Source organism: Struthio camelus, chromosome 5 (assembly GCF_040807025.1).
Source record: "Struthio camelus isolate bStrCam1 chromosome 5, bStrCam1.hap1, whole genome shotgun sequence".
Taxonomy (NCBI): Eukaryota; Metazoa; Chordata; class Aves; order Struthioniformes; family Struthionidae; genus Struthio; species Struthio camelus.
In genome coordinates, this window is record NC_090946.1 from 26,726,503 (window position 1) to 26,747,422 (window position 20,920).

The 20,920-nt window shown below is 39.5% G+C and overlaps 1 protein-coding gene across 36 annotated transcripts in view; it reads right to left on the reverse strand.

Annotated features, from left to right (window-relative positions):
• Window positions 1–196: 196 nt before the first annotated feature.
• The window catches only part of HIPK3 (homeodomain interacting protein kinase 3), a 111,085-nt gene continuing 90,361 nt past the window's right edge, over window positions 197–20,920 (reverse strand). For 17 of the 36 annotated variants that reach the window (XM_068945213.1, XM_068945223.1, XM_068945217.1 and 14 more), the window contains 12 exons: window positions 20,029–20,115; window positions 19,106–19,290; window positions 18,158–18,317; window positions 17,634–17,757; window positions 14,369–14,490; window positions 14,036–14,160; window positions 13,767–13,955; window positions 8,246–8,542; window positions 7,190–7,330; window positions 2,921–3,156; window positions 2,389–2,516; window positions 197–740 (listed from right to left, as the gene is read on the reverse strand). In XM_068945213.1, coding sequence (XP_068801314.1) covers window positions 264–740; window positions 2,389–2,516; window positions 2,921–3,156; window positions 7,190–7,330; window positions 8,246–8,542; window positions 13,767–13,955; window positions 14,036–14,160; window positions 14,369–14,490; window positions 17,634–17,757; window positions 18,158–18,317; window positions 19,106–19,290; window positions 20,029–20,115 — 2,271 coding nt within the window. In that variant the 3' untranslated portion in view covers window positions 197–263. Of the gene's footprint in view, window positions 741–760; window positions 1,102–2,229; window positions 2,291–2,388; window positions 2,517–2,920; window positions 3,157–7,189; window positions 7,331–8,245; window positions 8,543–13,766; window positions 13,956–14,035; window positions 14,161–14,368; window positions 14,491–17,633; window positions 17,758–18,157; window positions 18,318–19,105; window positions 19,291–20,028; window positions 20,116–20,920 lie in introns of those variants that run through there. The other 19 variants (XM_068945228.1, XM_068945229.1, XM_068945237.1 and 16 more) reach the window with 6 other exon arrangements.

The window sequence follows — 20,920 nt, forward strand, 5'->3', positions numbered from 1 at the left end:
TCTGCTCCCATAAGTCACCTGTCTAAAGTTACTATATAAGAAGATAACATGACCAAAGACAAATTATACCAAATGTGCAAAACACATTAAAAGTAAGTTTTTTTTCTTTAAAGCTCAGAGTTGTTTAAATTGCACCCAAGTCTACATGATTCAAAAAAATAATTTTCCTGTTGTGCCATGGCTAATATTTAATAAATACCATGTTTCTTCTTAAATCAAACTTCTGGATCATTGAGCTTCCTCAAAACACTGTACATGAGTTCTCACATAAATGGATACTGGCTGAGTTTTGTTGGACTCAATGGAAATCCTGTGTAAGCAGGTGATGCTGCAATGTACGAATGCGGTGGAAAAATTGGTTTGTACTGAGTCTGATGAATGGTTGGGGAAGGTAAAAGACGGGGATTTATGCCAACTGGAACTTGGTGAACTATACCACTGGGATGAGAGATATTGTACGTTGGATGTTGTAATAAGGGTCTTGAGGTACATGGAGAGGCAAGGAGGTGGGCAACAGGTGCAGCAGTACTAATGGGTGCCGATGACGGATACGGAAGAATAGCAGGCTGTCCTCCCAGATGTGTGCTTCCAGACAGATGCGCATGCACAGTGGTGGGATTGGGACTTCCTTGTGGCAGGGAGAAAGGATGACTGGCAACACTCGCTGGGATGTAAGCCTGCTGTCTTCGATGACCGTAGTTTCCATTCCACTCCTGTAGCCCAGATGCAAAGTGCTGAACCTGTCCATACACAGAAATGGCCAGGTGTTACTATTGCAAAGTATAGAGACAGTTTGAAAAATGGAATAATGCACTAAAACTAATTAATTTAAAATCAAGAGAAAGATAGAGACAGGAATAATTAAATGCTTAAATAAAAAAAAAAAAGGTATTTAGGTAGTAGCACAGACAGGAAATCTTGACAATAAGAGATGATAAACAGAACACAAGTTATTTTAATGCTCTTGCAAAAAAGAAATAAAAAAGAAATAAAGAGGGATAAAATGCCATGCTGGGCTGTTTTAACAGAAATACCATGTATCACATGAGCAAGGTGCTTATTCCACTCTACTCAGCACTGGCTTGGCATCAATTGGAAGTGCTGCATTCAGTTTGGGCACCATAATGAGGCACAAAGAGGACAAATAGGAGAGAAATTTTAGAGGAGAGCAGCAAAAATAATAAACGAATTGAAAATATTTGAAACAACTAGGCAAAAAGAAGTCTAGGATTATGATCACAGAAAGATGTGATAATCATTAACAGTTATAAAGAGACAGACTAAAAATCAATTACTCTCAATTAAATGATACAGAGTTTTAACCACAAGGGCATCTACCACAGAAAGAAGGATCAGCATAATTTTTAAAATGAAAATAAAGTTCCACTTTCTGCCAAGAGGATGAGGAGCTGCAGTCCTTGAAGTGATTAAAATTAATACTGTGCTGATCATATGAAGGTTTGTTCAGAATTAATTAAATCAATCCTCCTAACATAATCACACAAAAGGAGAGATTGTACCACCCACCAAAATGTTACTTTCAATCTAAACTATTCAATCAGCATTGGTAAATGCACCCTTGCAGTTAATATTTAACTTATAATTAATATTCACAGTTACCTTGCAAAAGCTATATAGTCAGGTACTGTTGTTACGTTAAACGCACCTCTGGATACCTAAAAGCTCAACATAGCCACAGCTTAAAATTGATTAATTAAAGGGACTTAAACCTAATCACTGCCATGTGTCAACTTCAGTCCTCAGCCACAGTAGATACATTTGCTACATTGTTGGATAATAATAAAAGTGGCTTTTAAATTAGCTTTGAGTGTCCTCTTACAATGGATAGAACTAAAAGCACGACCTCCCCTCAACTTCATTATCTGGCAGGAAGAGTAAGAAAGAGTTGGGTATGTTAAGCTTTATCTCAACTCTGGATACTCTCGGACTAGAAGTATTTTCACATAGACATATTTGTGGGATTTCCAAACACTTTGCACTGCTAATAGAACAAGACTGAAATATAGCCCCAGTTTCTAACTAGATATTGTATGCACTTTAGCATTTGGATATAGGAAAAAATATACTAATATTTATTTTATTTTGCCTTGTGCTTCGACTTAGTGTAGGTGTTGATAATTTCTTCAGGATAACTTTTTTTTTTTTTAAACAAATATAGCCAGCTGCTTTAAGGAAATGTCAAAAAAATGAAAGATACATATGACTTGCCCAATAAATTGAAGTCCACTTTTCAAGATTTGAACACGTCTGCAATCAAGTTGTTGAGAACCTGCAGTTGCCATTTACACCAATTAAAATTGTGAGTGTTCAGCACATTTGGAACCAAGACAGTAATAAAACTTCTTAGATATGAATAGTTACACATACCTGACTGAAGTTTATATGTTGCTGATGGAATGCTGATGTCAATTTTTGCTGACGGTTTCCCATAGCAGAAGACTGGTTTATTCTTCCCAGGACAGACCGACCCTTTTTCAGTGGCTGGCACATAGTATCTTCCAAGATACAAATGAACAATGTCATGCTTTTGTTGTCATTATTCTCTTCTAACAATCCATAGGCAAAATTTCATTTGCTTCAGCTACTACCAGATGGTATTTACATAGTGAAAGATAGTCACACAGAACCACAGAATGGTTGAGGTTGGAAGGGACCTCTGGAGATCATCTAGACCAACCCCCCTGCTCAAGCAGAGTTACCTGCTTCAGCAAATAACAGAATAACCAAATAGTCAAATAACAGAATAACTGAAGTTTAAAAAACACAACACAGTTCAGAAGTGTTTATTTACAGCTCAGCGTAAATCAAAATCTTCATACATATTGCTACCGAATAAATTATTCAAAATTCTATTTTTGTCTGTTGTTATAGAAAGAAAAACCCACCTGGACTAACTTACCTGTATTCACCATCTGCTCATCAAGATGTAATCTGTTTTCAAGTCTCATTGGTGGCACCACCACCGTGCAAACAGCTGATTTGGTTTCAGGACTAACTGATGTTCTTGTTTCTGTATTTTTATTGGTGTTAGCTACAAAGCCATTTTCCACAAATGGGCTGTCATGTCCTGAGGAGTCCGAAGTTGGGGAACCATCTACAGTATCACATCCACTTTCCTGTTCATCATCTGACATACTATCAAAACATAGAAGCATTGCATAACAAATGCATTTTCATGATATAGATGCATTTTTGGTAAAATACTACATAAAATTCATAGAAGTAAAACTCCTCAAGGGCAGTTTACAATGTTCCATTTTACTTATGCAAGCATAGGCATTCAGATGACAGCTGAATATTCAAACTTATTCTACCCACAAATTATAAGGTTCAGAGAAAGGCAGAAATAACTTTTTCAAAAGATTTGGATATGTAACTTGCACTTTTTTTTTTTTTTTAAATAACCTATTAGTAATCTACATGAAATTTATATTTTTAGATACAGTAAAGCATTGAAGATAGCTTTGTTTCTTCCTGAACCAAAACATGAAGATCTCCCTATGCTTATTACACTAACAAAAGAGAACTTACTGAAATTAATTTCCTTCTGAAAATCAGCCCCGCCCCGGGGTTTATGAAAAGCTCTCTCCTGCACCAGTCATATTTACAGTCAGCTACGGAAAGCTCAGGACACTTCCTGCACAATAGCAGACAGTTCCGTCATCTGCACATCAATCATGAGGAACTAAACTTGATCTTATATGCTGAAAAATGATGTCTCTTAGTACTCCTCTAGAGAGCACTGGGTGTGCATAGCTTTGATAGATTCTCTTTCACAGATTTAGATTAAGGAGACAAAGCCCTATTTATATACAGTGGCTGTTTTGGCACTTGTGGTCTGTGAAATGCATGCGGGTCAGGTGGTGCAAATTCATTTATTCAACCATTGCTTTTACCAAAGCAACCGAAAGGGGGAAAAATGTGGAGAAACCAACTTAAATAAAAGCCTTTATTAAGATTTACTGAAGTTGCACGCTTGTATCAGAAGGAGAAAGGGTTAAGGTGGTGGGAAAGGCCAACTGAAAAACAGCTGCCAAAAGCAAGATCACAGTCAAATCAGTGGAACCAGAACTAAATACTTTACAGAGCGTAAACAGTAAACAACCTGGTTAAGGTAACTAATTTATGATGAAGTTTATTACAAGAAAAAAATATTCATTTAATTTAAGCATTATTTATTACACATCTAAAAGGTATATCACAGACCCTTTAAACAAAAAAATCAGTAATTTAGCTACTAGTAATTAGCTAGTTCTCAAGTGGGACTGTGCCAGGCACGGATTATGTAGATAGAAAAGACATTCTTCACTTAAAGGAGCTAAAATGGGACGGTATGGGGTAATGAACAAATAAGTACAGATGCTGACAAGGTTCCTGATTAGACAAGATAGTCACAAGAACTAAGAACTTCCACAGACTAGAAAAAAAACATATCAAAATCCCCATTTAAAATTTAACTTAAAATTTGCAAATATCAATGAATTCACAAGCCCTAAACATAAGATTAAGTGTTTTGGGGAACAACCGTGATTTTACAGCTAGTGTAACAGGTCCTTATAGCACAGTGATAAACTATGGCAATGTAAGTAAAATCATTTATAAAATTTAGCTTTTTATGAAAAGTACATTGATGCTGCAAGGGCCAGCACAAAAACCTGAAGCTTTGGTCAAGACATCAAGGTAATGCTGAATAGTTTAACTAGCAAATTGCGATGCCGTTACAACTACTAAGTAATTAATTGTATTTCTACAGTCTTAATTTTTGATTCAAATTACTAATTATATAACTTGATATAAATTGGATTCTAATAAAACCAGATCCCAAAACATTTTCCTCTGCTATTGACATAAAGCTGAATTCTTAGAGGGGAGTGGAGGTCAGTTCCTTGTAGTTCTGATGAAACAAGCAGGACTTCATAAAAGCTTGTCTAAAATTTTTGAATGTTCTGATATTAAAGGATATCATAAGATGGACTGACAGTCTCCATTATCAATTAGTACAACTGTTTGATACTTCCCAGTTTAAAACCCAATTTCTTGTTACTTAAATCTTTACCAATATTTAACCATTTGAACTTAAATTTTTCAAATGCTTCTGGTTACTTATCTTCTTGTTTCACAATCAGAAATGGCAAATGCTTGAAAATGAAGCTAGGGAAAAATGCCTGGTTTTGTCCACCTATATTATTCTGGCACCTTTTTATTTGAACATCTCCAAAGTCCCAGAAATGGAAGAAATTTGGCTGAGATAATCTTCTACATCAAGTCCCCCTAAAAAATGAAAAATCTATCTGAATTAGCTAAATTGCAAGATTGTATAAAGTCAATGTGCACATGGTCCATAACTTTTAGCAGACAGACTGTTTGGGAAATTTATCCCCACAGAAAGTCTGGTTTTATGTTACATTTAGTCCGGACTAACAACAACCTCCTGCTCTCCCTCATGCCCTTTGCCTAGCCACGTGCTCCATTATGTTGTTGGATCTAGCAATTGTGCGTCTGCAGAAGGAGTTGGATTGGGTTAGTAACCTAAGAGAAAACTAACCCGACCAAAAAACCCCTATGATTGGATGACATGTAACACAAAGCCTTGGGCAAACTTAAAACCTGTTACCGTTCCTAGCACTACCCAGACTATACACATCACCTCCTTCTAATATTGCTTTCTAACCTTGGCCAATACAAAGAATAACAACCCACTACACCTATCCGTGTATTCAGGGTCCAGTATTGCAGAGATTTGTTCACTGGATCCAGAGATTTCAGCTCTTATAGAATACCAAATGGATGTCAAAGATTTTCACACTTTTTTTTTTTACGTATATATATGGTTTTGTGTTATTTTATTTAAATATAGAATCCTATATATATAAATCACACATTAAAAGCACCATTAAGTCATACCATTTAAAATTTAGACCAAAGACAAAATTGCCTGTACAGACTACCAGTTCTACCTCCCTGACAATACACACTGTGATAGAATCTTTAATTATATTGGTTTTTTTTTTAAATAGTTTTTTCCCCTTAGGATTCCATTCATATTCATTTTCCACAACAAAATTACTCTGAGTTTGAGTTACTCTTTTCTACATAGGAAACTATTCTACAGAAGTTAGGAAGTGAACTGTAGAATAAAAATAAAAGATTGGTCATGGTTACGGCAGCTGCAGGATGCTTGAAAAAAAATAGATTCTACCCCAGGTCACACAGTTTCTGTACAATACTGGGTAAACCATATTAAACCAAACTTTTCACTAGCGTGAAAAACTATATGTTCCAAAAGTTTCTGGGTGCCCAAACTAGTATCCAGGAATCCGATTCATAGAAGTGCTAAGTACTCATCACTACAACTGAAGTTTCAACATATTAACACGGGAGCAGGAGGTGAAACGAGAGGGGGGAAAAAAAAAATAAATCTAGAGGTACCTCAACCAGAACATCCCAAGTCAGTGGGAACTTCTAACCACATCACAGGTCCATACTTTATAGGAGCGTTACACAGATAAATGCATTAGTGTCAAGCTCTTGGGTACTGAAGCAAAAATGCCATAAAATAGTTCAGAGTTACACTGAAAGGTGTTTTTTTTTTTTTAATAAAGAGTGAATTTTGAATAACATGCAAAAATTTAGGCTTAAGCTAGACATCAAGCAATGAAGCTAGAAGTACTCAAGAGCTGCTCACACAAACCCTGATTACTGTATAATGAAGCTTATGTCTGGCAGAGGAAAAAGGGAATCATGTCATTAAAGATTATGATACAAGATACATAACAGGAGAACAAAAGGGTACAAAAATTAACGTTATTCTGGCAACTTCTAACATGTTGCATCCTACTTTGACTTACTTAATTTTTCAATGCTAAAGATTTTCATTCTAAAGAACTTGTGTGCAGCATACTTTTATTTTGATTATAATTACATTTCCAAGGAAGTGAGGAGACTCTAAGAATAGTTAAAGAATGATGTTCTGTTGGCCTAATTTTCCGCCAATAATATATTTTTAATACATAATTCAGCCTCTACCATAAGGCATTAACACACTTACAACTATTGGTCACCAGATGGCAACATCACAAACATTTCAAGATCTCTCTTACAAACTGAGTATACTGTATATCAGGATTTTTTTTTTTTTTAAATAAGTGAAAAGAGCACAACTTTTTACCTGTTCGATCTCTTGCAAGGGGATGGACTAGACTGCCCCGAGGAGCTAGTACTCAAAGTGCTATCGGGACTGCTTAGAGAACATACGCGGTCGATATTCAGCGTGCTCTGACAGGCTTCGCAGTCAAGGCTGCCTTTGCAGCTACCACAAAGAAAATAAAGTAAACATGCATACAGTCTTTCATTCATTCTTTCTATATGCCACTGACATAGGTGTAATTAAGGAATAAAAAAGGGTCAAATATAAGAAAAGATCCCTTAGATGTAAAAGGGCATCCAATTCCTCAGTTTTTCTAATCCAAAACAGATTTTAAACTATTTCAGAGTTCTTTTGAAGTTTCTAGACTAAGTGTGCATTTTTTTGAAACTTACTAAATGAATAAATTTATTACTGAAATGACACCAGAATACATTTTTGCTACAAATAAAGTTCAAAGCCTTTAAATATTTGACAAAGTTTAGATTTAAAATGCAGGTTCCTGCCGTTCAGGATCACTAGGAGTGAAAATGAATCAAACCACCATTAACTTTTCTTTTATATTTAAAATGATATATGTTTCTTCGACAACTTTGTGAAAGAAAAATCCTCCTGGGGATCATGCTCAGCATCTGCTTTTGTACTCAGTTCCCCACCTTTTAGTATAGTTAAAGAAGTATTTGTTACCCATATGTATGTAAAATTATCTATTATATGGTAGCTAGCATAGCTAGACCAATAAAACTGGTTACGTTATTAAAAAAAACAGAAGACTAATATTCAACACATAAATAGGGTATGCCAGTATTAAGGAAAAGTCATCTTGGATCTAAAAGTATTCTGTTTTAAACAAATCTGTTATAAAAGAGTAAAACATTTGCTTCCTGTTGTAAATGCCTAGCTTGCATATATTAATGAGGTATAATTTTAAAATAATTATTTACTTTCAAATAGAACACTGCTACGGAGTTAACTTTTTAGTGAAGTGTGAGTAGAAGTACTTTCATTAAATACAGTAGCTGTGATAAGGCATGCAGCTATATTTAAATAACACTAATAAAAGTAGGCATCAGTTCTTACTCTCTCAGTGCATGTGTTTGTCCTATGTCATCTTCATCTGTGTCACTGCTGATGGTGATCACACTGACTGCTGGGCTTGGGGAACCAGCAATGATGATAGCCTGACGCTGTTTGCTTGAAATAGATGAGCCAGGGTCCAGCCTGACTGACGCTTCGCAGTAGCTACTTTCCTGTCCTTCTGAGTGATGATTGTCCTGTGCTTCTATACAACTTAGTCTCTTTACAGCCTTCAGGTTAATTATCTTTGGAGATATAAATGCTGAATTTTGGATATTTGTATTTTGTAACGCATTGCTTCTGTGAAGAAAATATACCATTTGACGTTTAGTGAATCTTTGCCAACAGATCTGGAAACTAATTTTCAGCGAAAAGCAATGTAAACTAAAACACCAATTTTCTAAACAAAAACCATAAAACAGTAAATACAATGGTAAATACTTGGCATATATGATTTCAGATATTAAAAACATTTTCCAGAAATATGCTAATAAGAAGCTACATTGCAACATCCAGAATGAGAATGAGAATTTTGCAGCAACATTGAATACAATATATGGAAAGCACCATTTTCTTATACAGGAAAGAATAAATGAAAATCCTGCTTGGGCCAAAAAACAAAACAAAAATAAACCACAAAACCTGGCCAGATTTCCTGAAAAGATTCTCTAGTGAATCTCCTTGAAAATAAAAGCTCATAATCTTTGGATGAAATCCTGCCTTAACACAAGTCTGCTGTAATTGCCATTTGCAACCTGTGATTTTTCCCTTATTTAACATAGAATCACAGAATCGTTTAGGTTGGAAGGGACCTCTGGAGATCATCTAGTCCAACCTCCCTGTTTAAGCAGGGTCACCTAGAGCATATTGCCCAGGATCACATCCAGACGAGTTGTGAATATCTCCAGCGAAGGAGACTCCACCACCTCTCTGGGCAACCTGTTCCAATGATCTGTCACCCTCACAGCGAAGAAGTTTTTTCTCAGGTTCAGATGGAACTTCCTGTGGTTCAGTTTGTGCCCATTGCCTCTTGTCCTGTCGCTGGGCACCACGGAGAAGAGACTGGCCTCATCCTCTTGACACTCCCCCTTCAGATACTTGTACACATTGATGAGATTGCTTCTCCATCTTCTCTTCTCCAGGCTAACAGGCCCAGCTCTTGCAGCCTTTCTTCATAGGAGAGATCCTCCAGCCCTCTAATCATCTTGGTAGCCCTCCACTGGACTTTCTCCAGGAGTGCCATGTCTCTCTTGTACTGGGGAGCCCAGAACTGGACACAGTACTCCAGGGGAGGCCTCACCAGGGCTGAGGAGAGGGGCAGGATCACCTCCCTCCACCTGCTGGCAACACTCTGCCTAATGCACCCCAGGAGACCATTGGCCCTCCTGACCACAAGGGCACACTGCTGCCTCATGTTTAACTTGTTGTCCACCAGCACTCCCAGGTCCTTCTCTGCAGAGCTACTTTCCAGCAGGTCAACCCCCAGCCTGTACTGGTGCATGGGGTTATTCCTGCCTAGGTGCAGGACCTTGCACTTGCCTTTGTGGAACTTCAGGAGGTTCCTCTCCGCCCACCTCTCCAGCCTGTCCAGGTCCCTCTGAATGGCAGCACAGTCTTCTGGTGTGTTAGCCTCTCCCCCCAGTTTTGGATCATCAGCAAACTTGCTGAGGGTGCACTCTGTCCCTTCCTCCAGGTCATTGATGGATACGTTGAACAAGACTGGACCCAGCACTGACCCCTGGGGGACACCACTAGCCAAAGGCCTCCAACTCGACTCTGCGCCGTTCACCACAACCCTCTGAGCTCGGCCATCCAGCCAGTTCTCAAGCCACCTCACTGTCCACTCATCTAGCCCACACTTCCTGAGCTTACCTAGGAGGATGGGATGGGAGACAGTGTCCAAAGCCTTGCTCAAGTCCAGGGAGACAACATCCACTGCTCTGCCCTCATCTACCCAGCCAGTCATTCCACCATAGAAGGCTATCAGATTGGTCAAGCATCATTTCCCTTGGGGGAATCCATGCTGACTACTCCTGATCACCTTCTTGTCCTCCAGATGCTTAGTGATGACCTTCAGGAGGAGCTGTTCCATCACCTTTCCAGGGATGGAGGTGAGGCTGACAGGCCTGTAGTTTCCTGGGTCTTCCTCCTTGCCATTTTGGAAGACAGCAGTGACATTGGCTTTCTTCCAGTCCTCAGGCACCTCTCCTGATCTCCAGGACCTTTCCAAGATGATGGAGAGTGGCCTAGCAATAACATCCGCCAGCTCCCTCAGCACTCGTGGGTGCATCCCATCGGGGCCCATGGATTTATGGATGGGCAAAACCATGGATTATGGTTTGGACAAAAGATCTCTAACCTGATCCTCCTCCACCAAGGGAGAGTCTTCCTTTCTCCAGCCTTCCTCTCTTGTCTCCAAGGTCTGCAATTCCTCAGGACTGGCCTTAGCAGTGAAGACGGAAGCAAAGGCAGCATTCAATAACTCTGCCTTCTCTGTATCCTTTGTCAACAGGGCACCCGCCCCATTCAGCAGCGGGCCCACGTTTTCCCTAGTCTTCCTTTCACTCTTGATGTATTTGAAGAACCCCTTCTTGTTGTCCTTGACATCCCTTGCCAGATTTAATTCCAAATGGGCCTTAGCCTTCCTTGTCGCATCCCTGCACGCTCTGACAACGTCCCTGTATTCCTCCCAAGTGGCCTGTCCCCTTTTCCACATTCTGTACACTTCCTTCTTCTGCTGGAGTTTTGCCAGCAGTTCCTTGCTCATCCATGCAGGTCTCCTGCCCGCTTTGCTTGCCCGCTTGCTCAGAGGGATGCACTGATCCTGAGCCTGGAGGAAGTGATGCTTGAATACTAACAAGCTCTCTTGGACCTCTCCCTCTTCCTTCTAGGGCCCTACCCCATGGGATTCCCCTATGTAGGTCCCTGAAGAGGCCAGAGTTAGCTCTCCTGAAGTCCAGCATTGCAATCCTACTCATTGCCCTGCTCCCTCCTCGGAGGATCCTCAACTCCACCATCTCATGGTCACTGCAGCCAAGGCTGCCCCCAACCTTCACCTCTCCAACTAGACCTTCTTTGTTCGTTAGTACAAGGTCTAGCATTGCACCTCTCCTCGTTGGCGTCTCCACCACCTGGGTCAAGAAATTATCATCAATCCTCTGCAGGAACCTCCTCGACTGTTTGTGCCTAGCTGTGCTGTCTTCCCAACAGATGTCAGGGTGGTTGAAGTCTCCCACGAGAACCAGGGCCTGTGAACGTGAGGCTACTTCCAGCTGTCTGTAGAAGGCCTCATCGACGACTTCCTCCTGGTCAGGTGGCCTGTAGTAGACCCCCACAACAGTGTCACCCATGTTACCCTGCCCTTTAATCCTTACCCATAGGCTCTCAACTTGCTCTTCATCCACCCCGAGGCAGAGCGCCATACATTCTAGTTGCTCCCTCACATAAAGAGCAACTCCACCACCTCGCCTTCCTGGCCTGTCTTTCCTAAAAAGCACATAGCCATCCATGACAGCATCCCAGTCATGTGAACTATCCCACCATGTCTCTGTAACCGCAATGAGATCATGGCCCTGCAACCGCACACAGATCTCTAACTCTTCTTGCTTATTCCCCATGCTGCGCGCATTGGCATACAGGCATTTCAGAGAGCCAGTCAAGCATGCAAGCTTGCCAGGAGAGGTGCAAGAGGATCCTCCATAGCCATGTTCCAGGCTGTCTCCCCTGGCTGTATGCACTCGCTGGAGGCATCCTGACTTGAGCGGTGTTTTAGTGACTCCCCTGCCACTATACCACTCCCCTTCCCCCATCTTGCCTAGTTTAAAGCCCTCCGTACCAGGCTGGCCAATCTGTTGGCAAAGACACACGTGCCCCGCTTGGTAAGGTGGATCCCATCTCTCCCCATCAGCTGTTGATCTTCAAACAGGGTCCCATGGTCATAGAAACCAAAGCCCTGTTGCCAACACCAGCGGCGCAGCCAGCTGTTAACTTTGAAAATTCATCTACTCCTCCTCCTGTCCTTTCCCCTCACAGGCAAGATTGAGGAGAAAACAACCTGGGCTCCCAGACCCTTCACCACCATTCCCAGAGCTCTGAAGTCCTGTTTGATGGTTTCCAATTTGCCTTTCGTGTTGTTAGCACCCACATTGAAGATCAGCAGAGGGTAGTAGTCCGACGCGTGGACAAGCCTTGGCAGTCTTTCCACGACATCTCTTATTCGAGCCCCTGGCAGGCAGCAAACCTCTCTGGACAAGAGATCAGGTCGGCAGATAGGTGCCTCTGTCCCCTGCAGCAGGGAGTCACCCACAACAATCACTCGCCGTTTCTTCCGGGGGTTCCTGCACGGCACAGGGTCTGCCAGGCCAGTTGCCTCCCTTGGAGCCATGCCCAGCTCCTCCTCAGCTTGGAGGGTGCTAAACTTGTTCTTCAGGGATAAGTCTTGAGGAGGAGCAAGAGCCTTTCTCCTTCTACGAGAGGTCACCAGCTTCCAGCCCTCTTCAACAGCGTTATGATGCACCTTTACACACAGTGCTGAGCCCTCTGACAACTCCGCTGCAGTGGGGGCAGGGGACTCCTGGAGCTGAACAGTCTCCGAGAACACCCTGTCAATCTCCCGCTCATCCTCTCGGATGCTACGCAGCCTACTAACCTCCTCCCGTAACTCCTTTATCTGGTGACGCAACTGGTCAACCACAGCACACCTCACACAGGAGAGCTGACTGTCAGCCCAGGCCTCCCGGAGAGGCCCCAGGCACTCCCCGCAGCCTGACACCTGCAGAGCTGCATCTGCTGTCTGAGGGTCTGTCTGGGTTGAGGCCTCAGACACAGCCAATGCAGCACCTCCAGCAGCCACTGGGGAACGTGCTCTGCGGCGTGTCATGACCATGCCCCGGGGAAGGACACACCACTGTGCAAAATGTGCAAAATGGAGAGGTGCCTTCTTTGCCTTCTGGCGCCCTTCTGCGCAAACTGCTGCGTCTGTTCGCTGCCTCTGTTGGCTGCCTCTGTTGGCTGCGCTCTCAACATCCCACACCTTTGCAAATAATTTGCATAGCAATCAGGCATATTTTCTTCAGCAAGCAGCAAGAGTATTTTTGGCTACCAGCGAAAGAAAGACTATTCCTAAGACTATTCCACGACATACTGCAACCCTATTATGTAGTATCTCTTTATTTTTAGTTCTCTAAACCTGATACACCCTCATGCACGTAAGCTTAGGAACATCTCATCAGAATTACCTCAAAACGTTCTTATACCTTCCCAAAGGCAACAGAGACAACTTTGCTATGATCATAGGCACAGATTCTTGCTATATGGAAATATAGCTATTTCAATGCTATTTGTTTTATCAAAATAGCATTGAAAAAATTATGGTAGCAAGGACAAATTTCCCAAAAAGGCAGTTTAAGTACAGTTGTTGCTGACACACACGCCCCAGTTTCACACACTATTCCCCTGCCCACTGAACAACAACTATGGGGCTATTATCTTTGAATGTTATGAATGTTAGAAGTATTTTACCAACCTGTTCTGACACAGTTTATTTCTCTTGGTGGCTGCAGGCTGAGGCCAGACAACATGTGCAATGCCCATACTAATTGGCTGAGGGGCAGACAAGGTTATTTGATGCGCTAGAAGAGGCTGTGGCATCATTGAATTGTAATGGGTGCCCTGGGTAATCATCTTCCTGAGGAGAAATAGAGGGAGTTTTAAACTGCAAGTCATTTAAATTGCATCCGTAGAGCTTGTTAAACCAAAGCCATTAAGGTATTGCACAAAAATACATGAACTTACCCCCAGTCTCCAAGCCTTTGTGGGCCAGCCACAGGATCAGAGGCTAGAGATGTAGCAGGAGCTGCCACTGACGTTACTTGCTGCCATGCAGGAACCAGTATTTGCTGGGTCTGATTTGACCATGTCTGTTGTGAAGCAGAACACATTTCATGATGTAGTGAATAACTGCATTTGTATTAGCTGCTTGGAATTCAGCACAAATACAAAAGTCATTGCACACAAAACGGCAATTGCCAACAGTGATATGCCCTGTAATCAGGGCATATCATCAAAGCAATTTTTGCAAGAATATTTACTAATTGATTATATTACTTTTGGATAAAGTAAGCCAACCTGAGAAAGGATTCCTGCTCGAATCTGTAGCGGCTGAATTGCATGGGCTTGGGTCACCAATGGAACCGCATTGTCCACCCTCAGGGAGAAACTTGTGGGCTTGCTGTGGTTTGTAGGAACTCCTACCAGGAAGGACACCACATGCACAAGCTTTAAGCAAAACATCACTCTTGCATAATTTCTGAGCAAAATGTAAACATTAAGGATAATTTTATAACGTTTAGCTAACTTTTCTTGATGTATTTATGATCTAATCCCATCAAATAACGTAGACCTTTCAAGCCAAATAAATCAATGTAACACCTAAAAGACTTTTGTGCTATTACTTATCTGTACAAATGTTTGATGCTGTAATTTCCAGAAAGAACTGCAAATAGCTATAATTTGAAAACAGACTGGTAGAAAGCAGAATGACTTTGGCAGAAGCTTTTGCAAAGCTAAGCATTTTACTCTTCATCACAAGTTATATAAAATATTTACAAGGAAGCAGACAAGAGTAAGAAAAATCAAATTTCATAGCTTCTCACCACCAACTCCCTATGGATTTCACACTTTTAGTATTTCCAGCTAGCTGAAATCCTTTCTTCTTAGCTCTTATAGCAGGCAAAAATCACATGTATAATGTCCCCTCTTGTTAGTGATGCCCCTCTTTTATGAGGGGCAATGGAAAATTTTCTGTGTATACCATCAAATCTTTTCAGTGGAATCCATAATTCTCTCCCTCTCTTTATGAGGATAATGCAGACAGTTGCATTGCAGCTGAAATACTACAGCAAGAGCATAATAGGAAAAAAACGCAGCCCATATTGTATGTGGCTCTTGCTATTTTCACTGCATACTAACAGACATTTAGCAATGCTGCAATGTTTACGACAATTATTAATTTTAGATAACCTGATAAAATAAAAGGAAAGAGAAATTTCTGAACGGAATATTACAACAGAACAGCTATGCTAAAAGAAAACACTACCTAGGAGAAGATAATAATTTTGTCTTGTAATGCCACTTCTTGTGTCTTGTGTTTCAGTCACGGACTAACCAGCGTGTGTTTGGGGGTCAGGGTAGGGAAACATTACTGAAAATATAGTTTAAATTTGATCTTGAATATTTTCTTTCATTCTTTATTTTAATCTAACATAATTCTACCAGGCCGTAGTGCAATACTAACTTCCAACAACTCAGTCAAATTCTTGGTATTTTGAAGCGCTGTTGACTAATTTTTTCCATACAGGCATCTAAAACACCAACATCTCAATTCTGCCAGAAGAAGCAAGACTTAGCACTTCGGGTACTCTACAGAGAAGCCAAGCAGGAAAAAAAACTGAAGCAGTGCCAGAGACCATTAATATCCCTTTTCCTTCCTTGCCAGCAACTCAATTTGTCACCTATGTGATGAAACCAGTATATTCCTTTCATTCAAGCTGCATCAGAACTTAAATTAGGAAATTCATCATCATACTAAGAATACAGTATGTAAATCACAGATAAAGTATTTTCCTTAACTGTTACTTTTTCTATAAATGCTTTATTAATCTGGATATAATCAAAACAGTAGGGTTTTTAAAGTATGGGATATGCCTTTGTGCAAAGCACACGCACAATTTAAATAGAAAATTACTTACCTGTACTAAGTATGTTCAGAAGAAAATAACTCTCTCTAAAGCTATGTATTTGGCCTATACAGCCTCTGACGCTCTGCACAGGGAATACTCACAGCTCTCAAGGGTTTCTGGAACCCCAGAGAGCAGCAGCAGCCACAAATAACATTACTGAAGCAGTCTGCTGCATCTATCTTTATCAAGAGAGAGAAAGACTTCCTGGGCTCTTCATTTAGGTACAATATCTTTTTTTCAGACGGAGTCTGTGTCATTTCTGTAACTTCAAACAGAGGCTGAGGAACTTGGAAGAAGTTTGAAAATCATTCTGAGGAACCCTGACTTCCTATGAACTCCCTCCTTTCAAGAGCTGATCTCAACAGCTCCAGAGAGAGCTTCCCCCTCAGAGGAGGAAGACTAATGCAATAAGCAAACAATATAAACTACATCTCCTTCTCTATAAGCGATAGGTTTCTTACTTGGGGTAAGAAAGGCTGCTCTGAGCAGCCCCCCCTCTGATCAGCCAAAGCAGAAAAACAAGAGTTTTGATGGCCTGGTCTAACCACGATCTAACTTAAGCTTTAGAGACTCCTCAAGCATTAAGACCTGTGTTTGCATGATGTAAACACACTTGTTTGGAAAAATAAATGTCAACTCTATTACTGTGTGAACTCCTGAAGATGCATCTCTTTATGTGGTCGTTTTCTATGTTAAGGAAATACTTCTCTGCTAGCATTTCCACCTCTCAGTCTTCCAATTTCTGATAATTAAACCCTCAGCCAATTATTTATTTTTATAAACACAAAATTATATACTTCAGATCAATCTTTTATCCTTGTAATAAGGAAGAGTTGAGCCAAGCTGCTGCTTGCTCCTCATAGCACAATTCAATCAAAATTCTCAAGATTCAGATAAATGTTTTTCAGCCATCAGAAAGCTGCAACAGTTCTATCTAGGTGTCCTGGTTCATCGTAACTGCAGGACAGTAAATGCGATACTTAAGGAAAACATATAATGTTTACATAGCACAGCCACACCCTTAAATGAAACCCCAAGAGGCTTCCAGGTGTTTTGTCAAACATTCGTTTGGAAGTACAATAATAAAGCTTTATTATCCAGATAGAATCATCACAAAATGATGATCCTTATTCCTAGGACATCCAAGGGATGCAGTTTAAAATAAATGGAATTATTCTCCTTGTTTTCTCCCAAATTTTATCATCATGGCCCTCTTTTATCTGCATAATATTAAAAACAAACAAACAAAAAAATCCTCTGTATTCCTTAAATCATTTTATGCAGATGCTGACTTGGTATTTCTTTCAGAAAGGCACAACACATCACAACGATCAGAAGAAAAACAGAAGTCAAGACTGACATATTTCAAAAATAAGAGATTTTTACCCCAAGGGACCCTCTTGTTGACAATGCTATTATGAATTGTATAGTACAATCATCCCCTTCTACTGAGGTGTTTTTTTGTTTGTTTGTTTGTTTTTTTTTACAATTGAGTAGCATATGATGGAGTTTCACACTGTAAACTTTTTATGACACAATTAAATTCCTTTAATATACAGCTGAAGTGGAAATACTGAAAAACTCAAATATCACTAACAACCGACAGTAGCACTCAGTATTTCAGGAACTGTAACAATTACAGTTAAACATACCTTGGATAGTCGGGGGACAGATAATCAATGCCTGTTGAAAAATGTCATTGCAGCCAAACTGAGCAGTTCCCGCCTGCAGTGGTATCCCTTGGTGCAAAACTGAGTGGGCAGATGCAGTTAAAGCCTAGTGGAACAGATTCAACACGGGCAACATTATAACTGTGGATATTCTGAATTTATCTGACACTCACACTCATATCACCTGCTAATACAATAAAAAGGTAAAATGATATAAAAACATGAAAATTTCAAATACTCTTCAAATTAAACAATTCTGTTTGGCCACTGGAGGGCACTATAATACATTAATGCTTTACTATGACAATTCTAACATCTAACTTCTAATTTTGAAACTTACTTTAAAACTCTTTAAAATTCAGAAAATAAAGAAAACAAGAAAAAAAGAGTAAAAGACAGAAGATTTTTTAACTGATCAGATGTACTTTTTTTAGTTATGAAATTAGTTAGATAAATTGCATTAGCAGAGATAACAGATGATGTTTTTAGATGATAGATGTTTTTACCTGACTTCTTACTGGGCCAATTTTGGTGAAGCTTGCAGTCAGATTAGCTGCACTGCCTGAGGCAACTGGTCTCATAAGTGATGTTTTATTGCGATTACTTAAGTCATACAAATTTGATCTGCATTTGCAAACATCCATGATATGGAAACAGGATTTCACTCTATTAAAAACAGAAAATAGAAAGTTGCTTTAATTAGGATTTCCCATTGTTAAAGGTATAAAACAATTCCACAGAAAAAAAATAGGTCAAAACCCACAGTTTCCAGTTTCACAGAAGGCAACATGCACAGAATTAGAAAAAGAAACACTATTATTATATTAGTGTCAAACCTTCTGAATGCATATTTTAAAATCAGAAAAAATACTGCTATTTCCTGCTCCTTGCATCTAGCAAGATTTTCTAATAACCGGATACAAGCAAATAAGATAAGAAACCAATGGATGAAAAGCTCTTTCCTTCATTGATCACGTATTTTAGGAAATCAACACTGAAATACCTAATTCCAGAACTGCAAGAAATCCTTCAGTGTATTCCAGATCAACCAGTGCATAAAAAGAAGTATCTGACTGAGATGTTTATCTCAGGAAGGAATGTCTACCCTATTTCTCAATGACTGGTAGGAACCAAGGTTCCTAATACTTTCAACAATCAAGTCCAAGACTCCGCAGTGCTGAAATTTTGTAATCTAAGCTTATAAATGATCATTGTAAGAAGTATTGCTCTAAATGTTACTTTTTAAGACAATGCATATGTAGAGTTACTCAGACAATTTCCCTGACCAAATAGATATTTTTAATAATACAAGTACTTGAAAGAATTCTCTAGGATTCTCTAGGTTAGAGAAATGACCAGGGACTTTTTTTCCCCTGATACAGATGAAACATGATACTGTTATACATAGGAATCACTCTAACAGGGAACTGAAAAATAGTTTGTCTGTAACATACTGGGTGCTATGAGGAAAATCAAGGAGGTGCTTCATGGTAACAAAAGAATGGTTCAGGGTCTCAGCTGGAGTGATTCTTAAATCAGCATCAATCAGCAACATTTTCTTCAACAGACTGACGAATTCTCTCCGATCTGCCTTCTCTGCCAACAGGTCACTTCCTTCCAAATCCATCACCATGTTCACCTGGTATTGAACAAAACAGTCAGATGAAAGACACGTATTTTGAGTTATTTCCTTCTGTTACTTTTTTTCTGCTTTAAAATACTCCTATTTAATGATTTTATCATCTGGAGAGAGGTGAATTTGCTAGCTTATCCAGATATGGATGGCTTGAAATCAGTGAATCTTTTCTGTTTTCACACACAAACTACTGCTCTTGCACTCTCCCCAGCTAAGAGCCCCAGAAGGCTTTCTTTTCTGTACCTTGCTAAGTTTGGGGCTCAGAATTTAAAAGTAAGATTTAGGATAGAGATCTTTACATGGTCTAACTTAAATTACAGAGGTAATCTTCAAAAACATTTTCAAACACACATTTATACCAATCTTGGAAAAAAAGATTTGATTTTCTTTTCAGGATACAGGAGAGAACGAGAATTTATTTTGATAGTAACTGGAGAGCTATAAAGCTAAAGAAAAGCGAGGCTACACAATTAAGAACAAAATGACTTGAGAAGCTGTCAACGTCTTCTTGGGGGGGGGGGGCAGGGGGATCAACCTGCTAACCTAGCAGGATGGATACTGAGTTCTTGTTCTACCCAGAATGGCAGATACAAGAGAAGAGAAAGTATATGTTATATATAAAATTAAAGTTTTTTTCCCCCCGTGACAAATACAGTTATTTAACACAGACTGACATAGCTGGACATTTTCCTCAAAGCAAGGTACACAGATATGAATGGATATGATATATTTAATACTCACGTGCACTATATCATCCAAACTGTTGAAAATATACTTTCTGGCCTCTTTAGACTTCATACCTGTCTCTGCCTCATGCTCTTCCAAAGTCTCGAAAAAGGAAAGGAAAGATGAGTTTAAAAACTGTTCGTTCAGAACACTTCTAACTAAAAAGTAATTTAAAATATTTATTGGTCTAATACCACTATTTTAAAAATTTAAAATATTTCAATTGTATATTCGAGTTCTTTGTATGCTCTTTTACTGACTACTTTCATTTTCTACACTTACATACAAAAGCTAGCAAATTTCACATCTTGGTTCCCCTGAATTATCACAATACTGGATTACAATACGTGATTTGTGACTCATGCAGGAAACGTTGAAAGCCTAGCAAAAAGTTGTGTAACAGAACTCCCCTGTGTGCTTATGTTTTAAATAACACAGGTTTTCTATTACTTGTATATTATACACTTCCACAAACTCAGACCCTTAATTCTAAACAGCAGCAACATACCACATCACTGTAAAAAACAAAACAAAAATCAGGCAGACTCCATTCAACTGTGTAGTGCTCCATCTTTTCCTGTTTCCTTTTTGTTATTTTTTCTTTTTTATTCCTTCACAAAGATGACAGTTAGTGCAAGGATTTTAAATACTAAAGTATGAAACAAATACATCCTAAAGAATGAATGTGATGACTTATTAGTAATTTAGAGATGGCATATCACTTCCTGCTATAGATTTCCTCCTCCTCTTCAGGAAACACTGGTAGGCAGTTTTGTTTTAAGAGTCCTTGTTGCAGGAGGCAAGTTAGGACCGCAGGTAATTTTTTTTGTTGTTTTAAACAAAAAAATTACAGAAAAGAGTCTAAAATTAACTTTGACAAAACCTGTGAGTAATGACCATATCATAT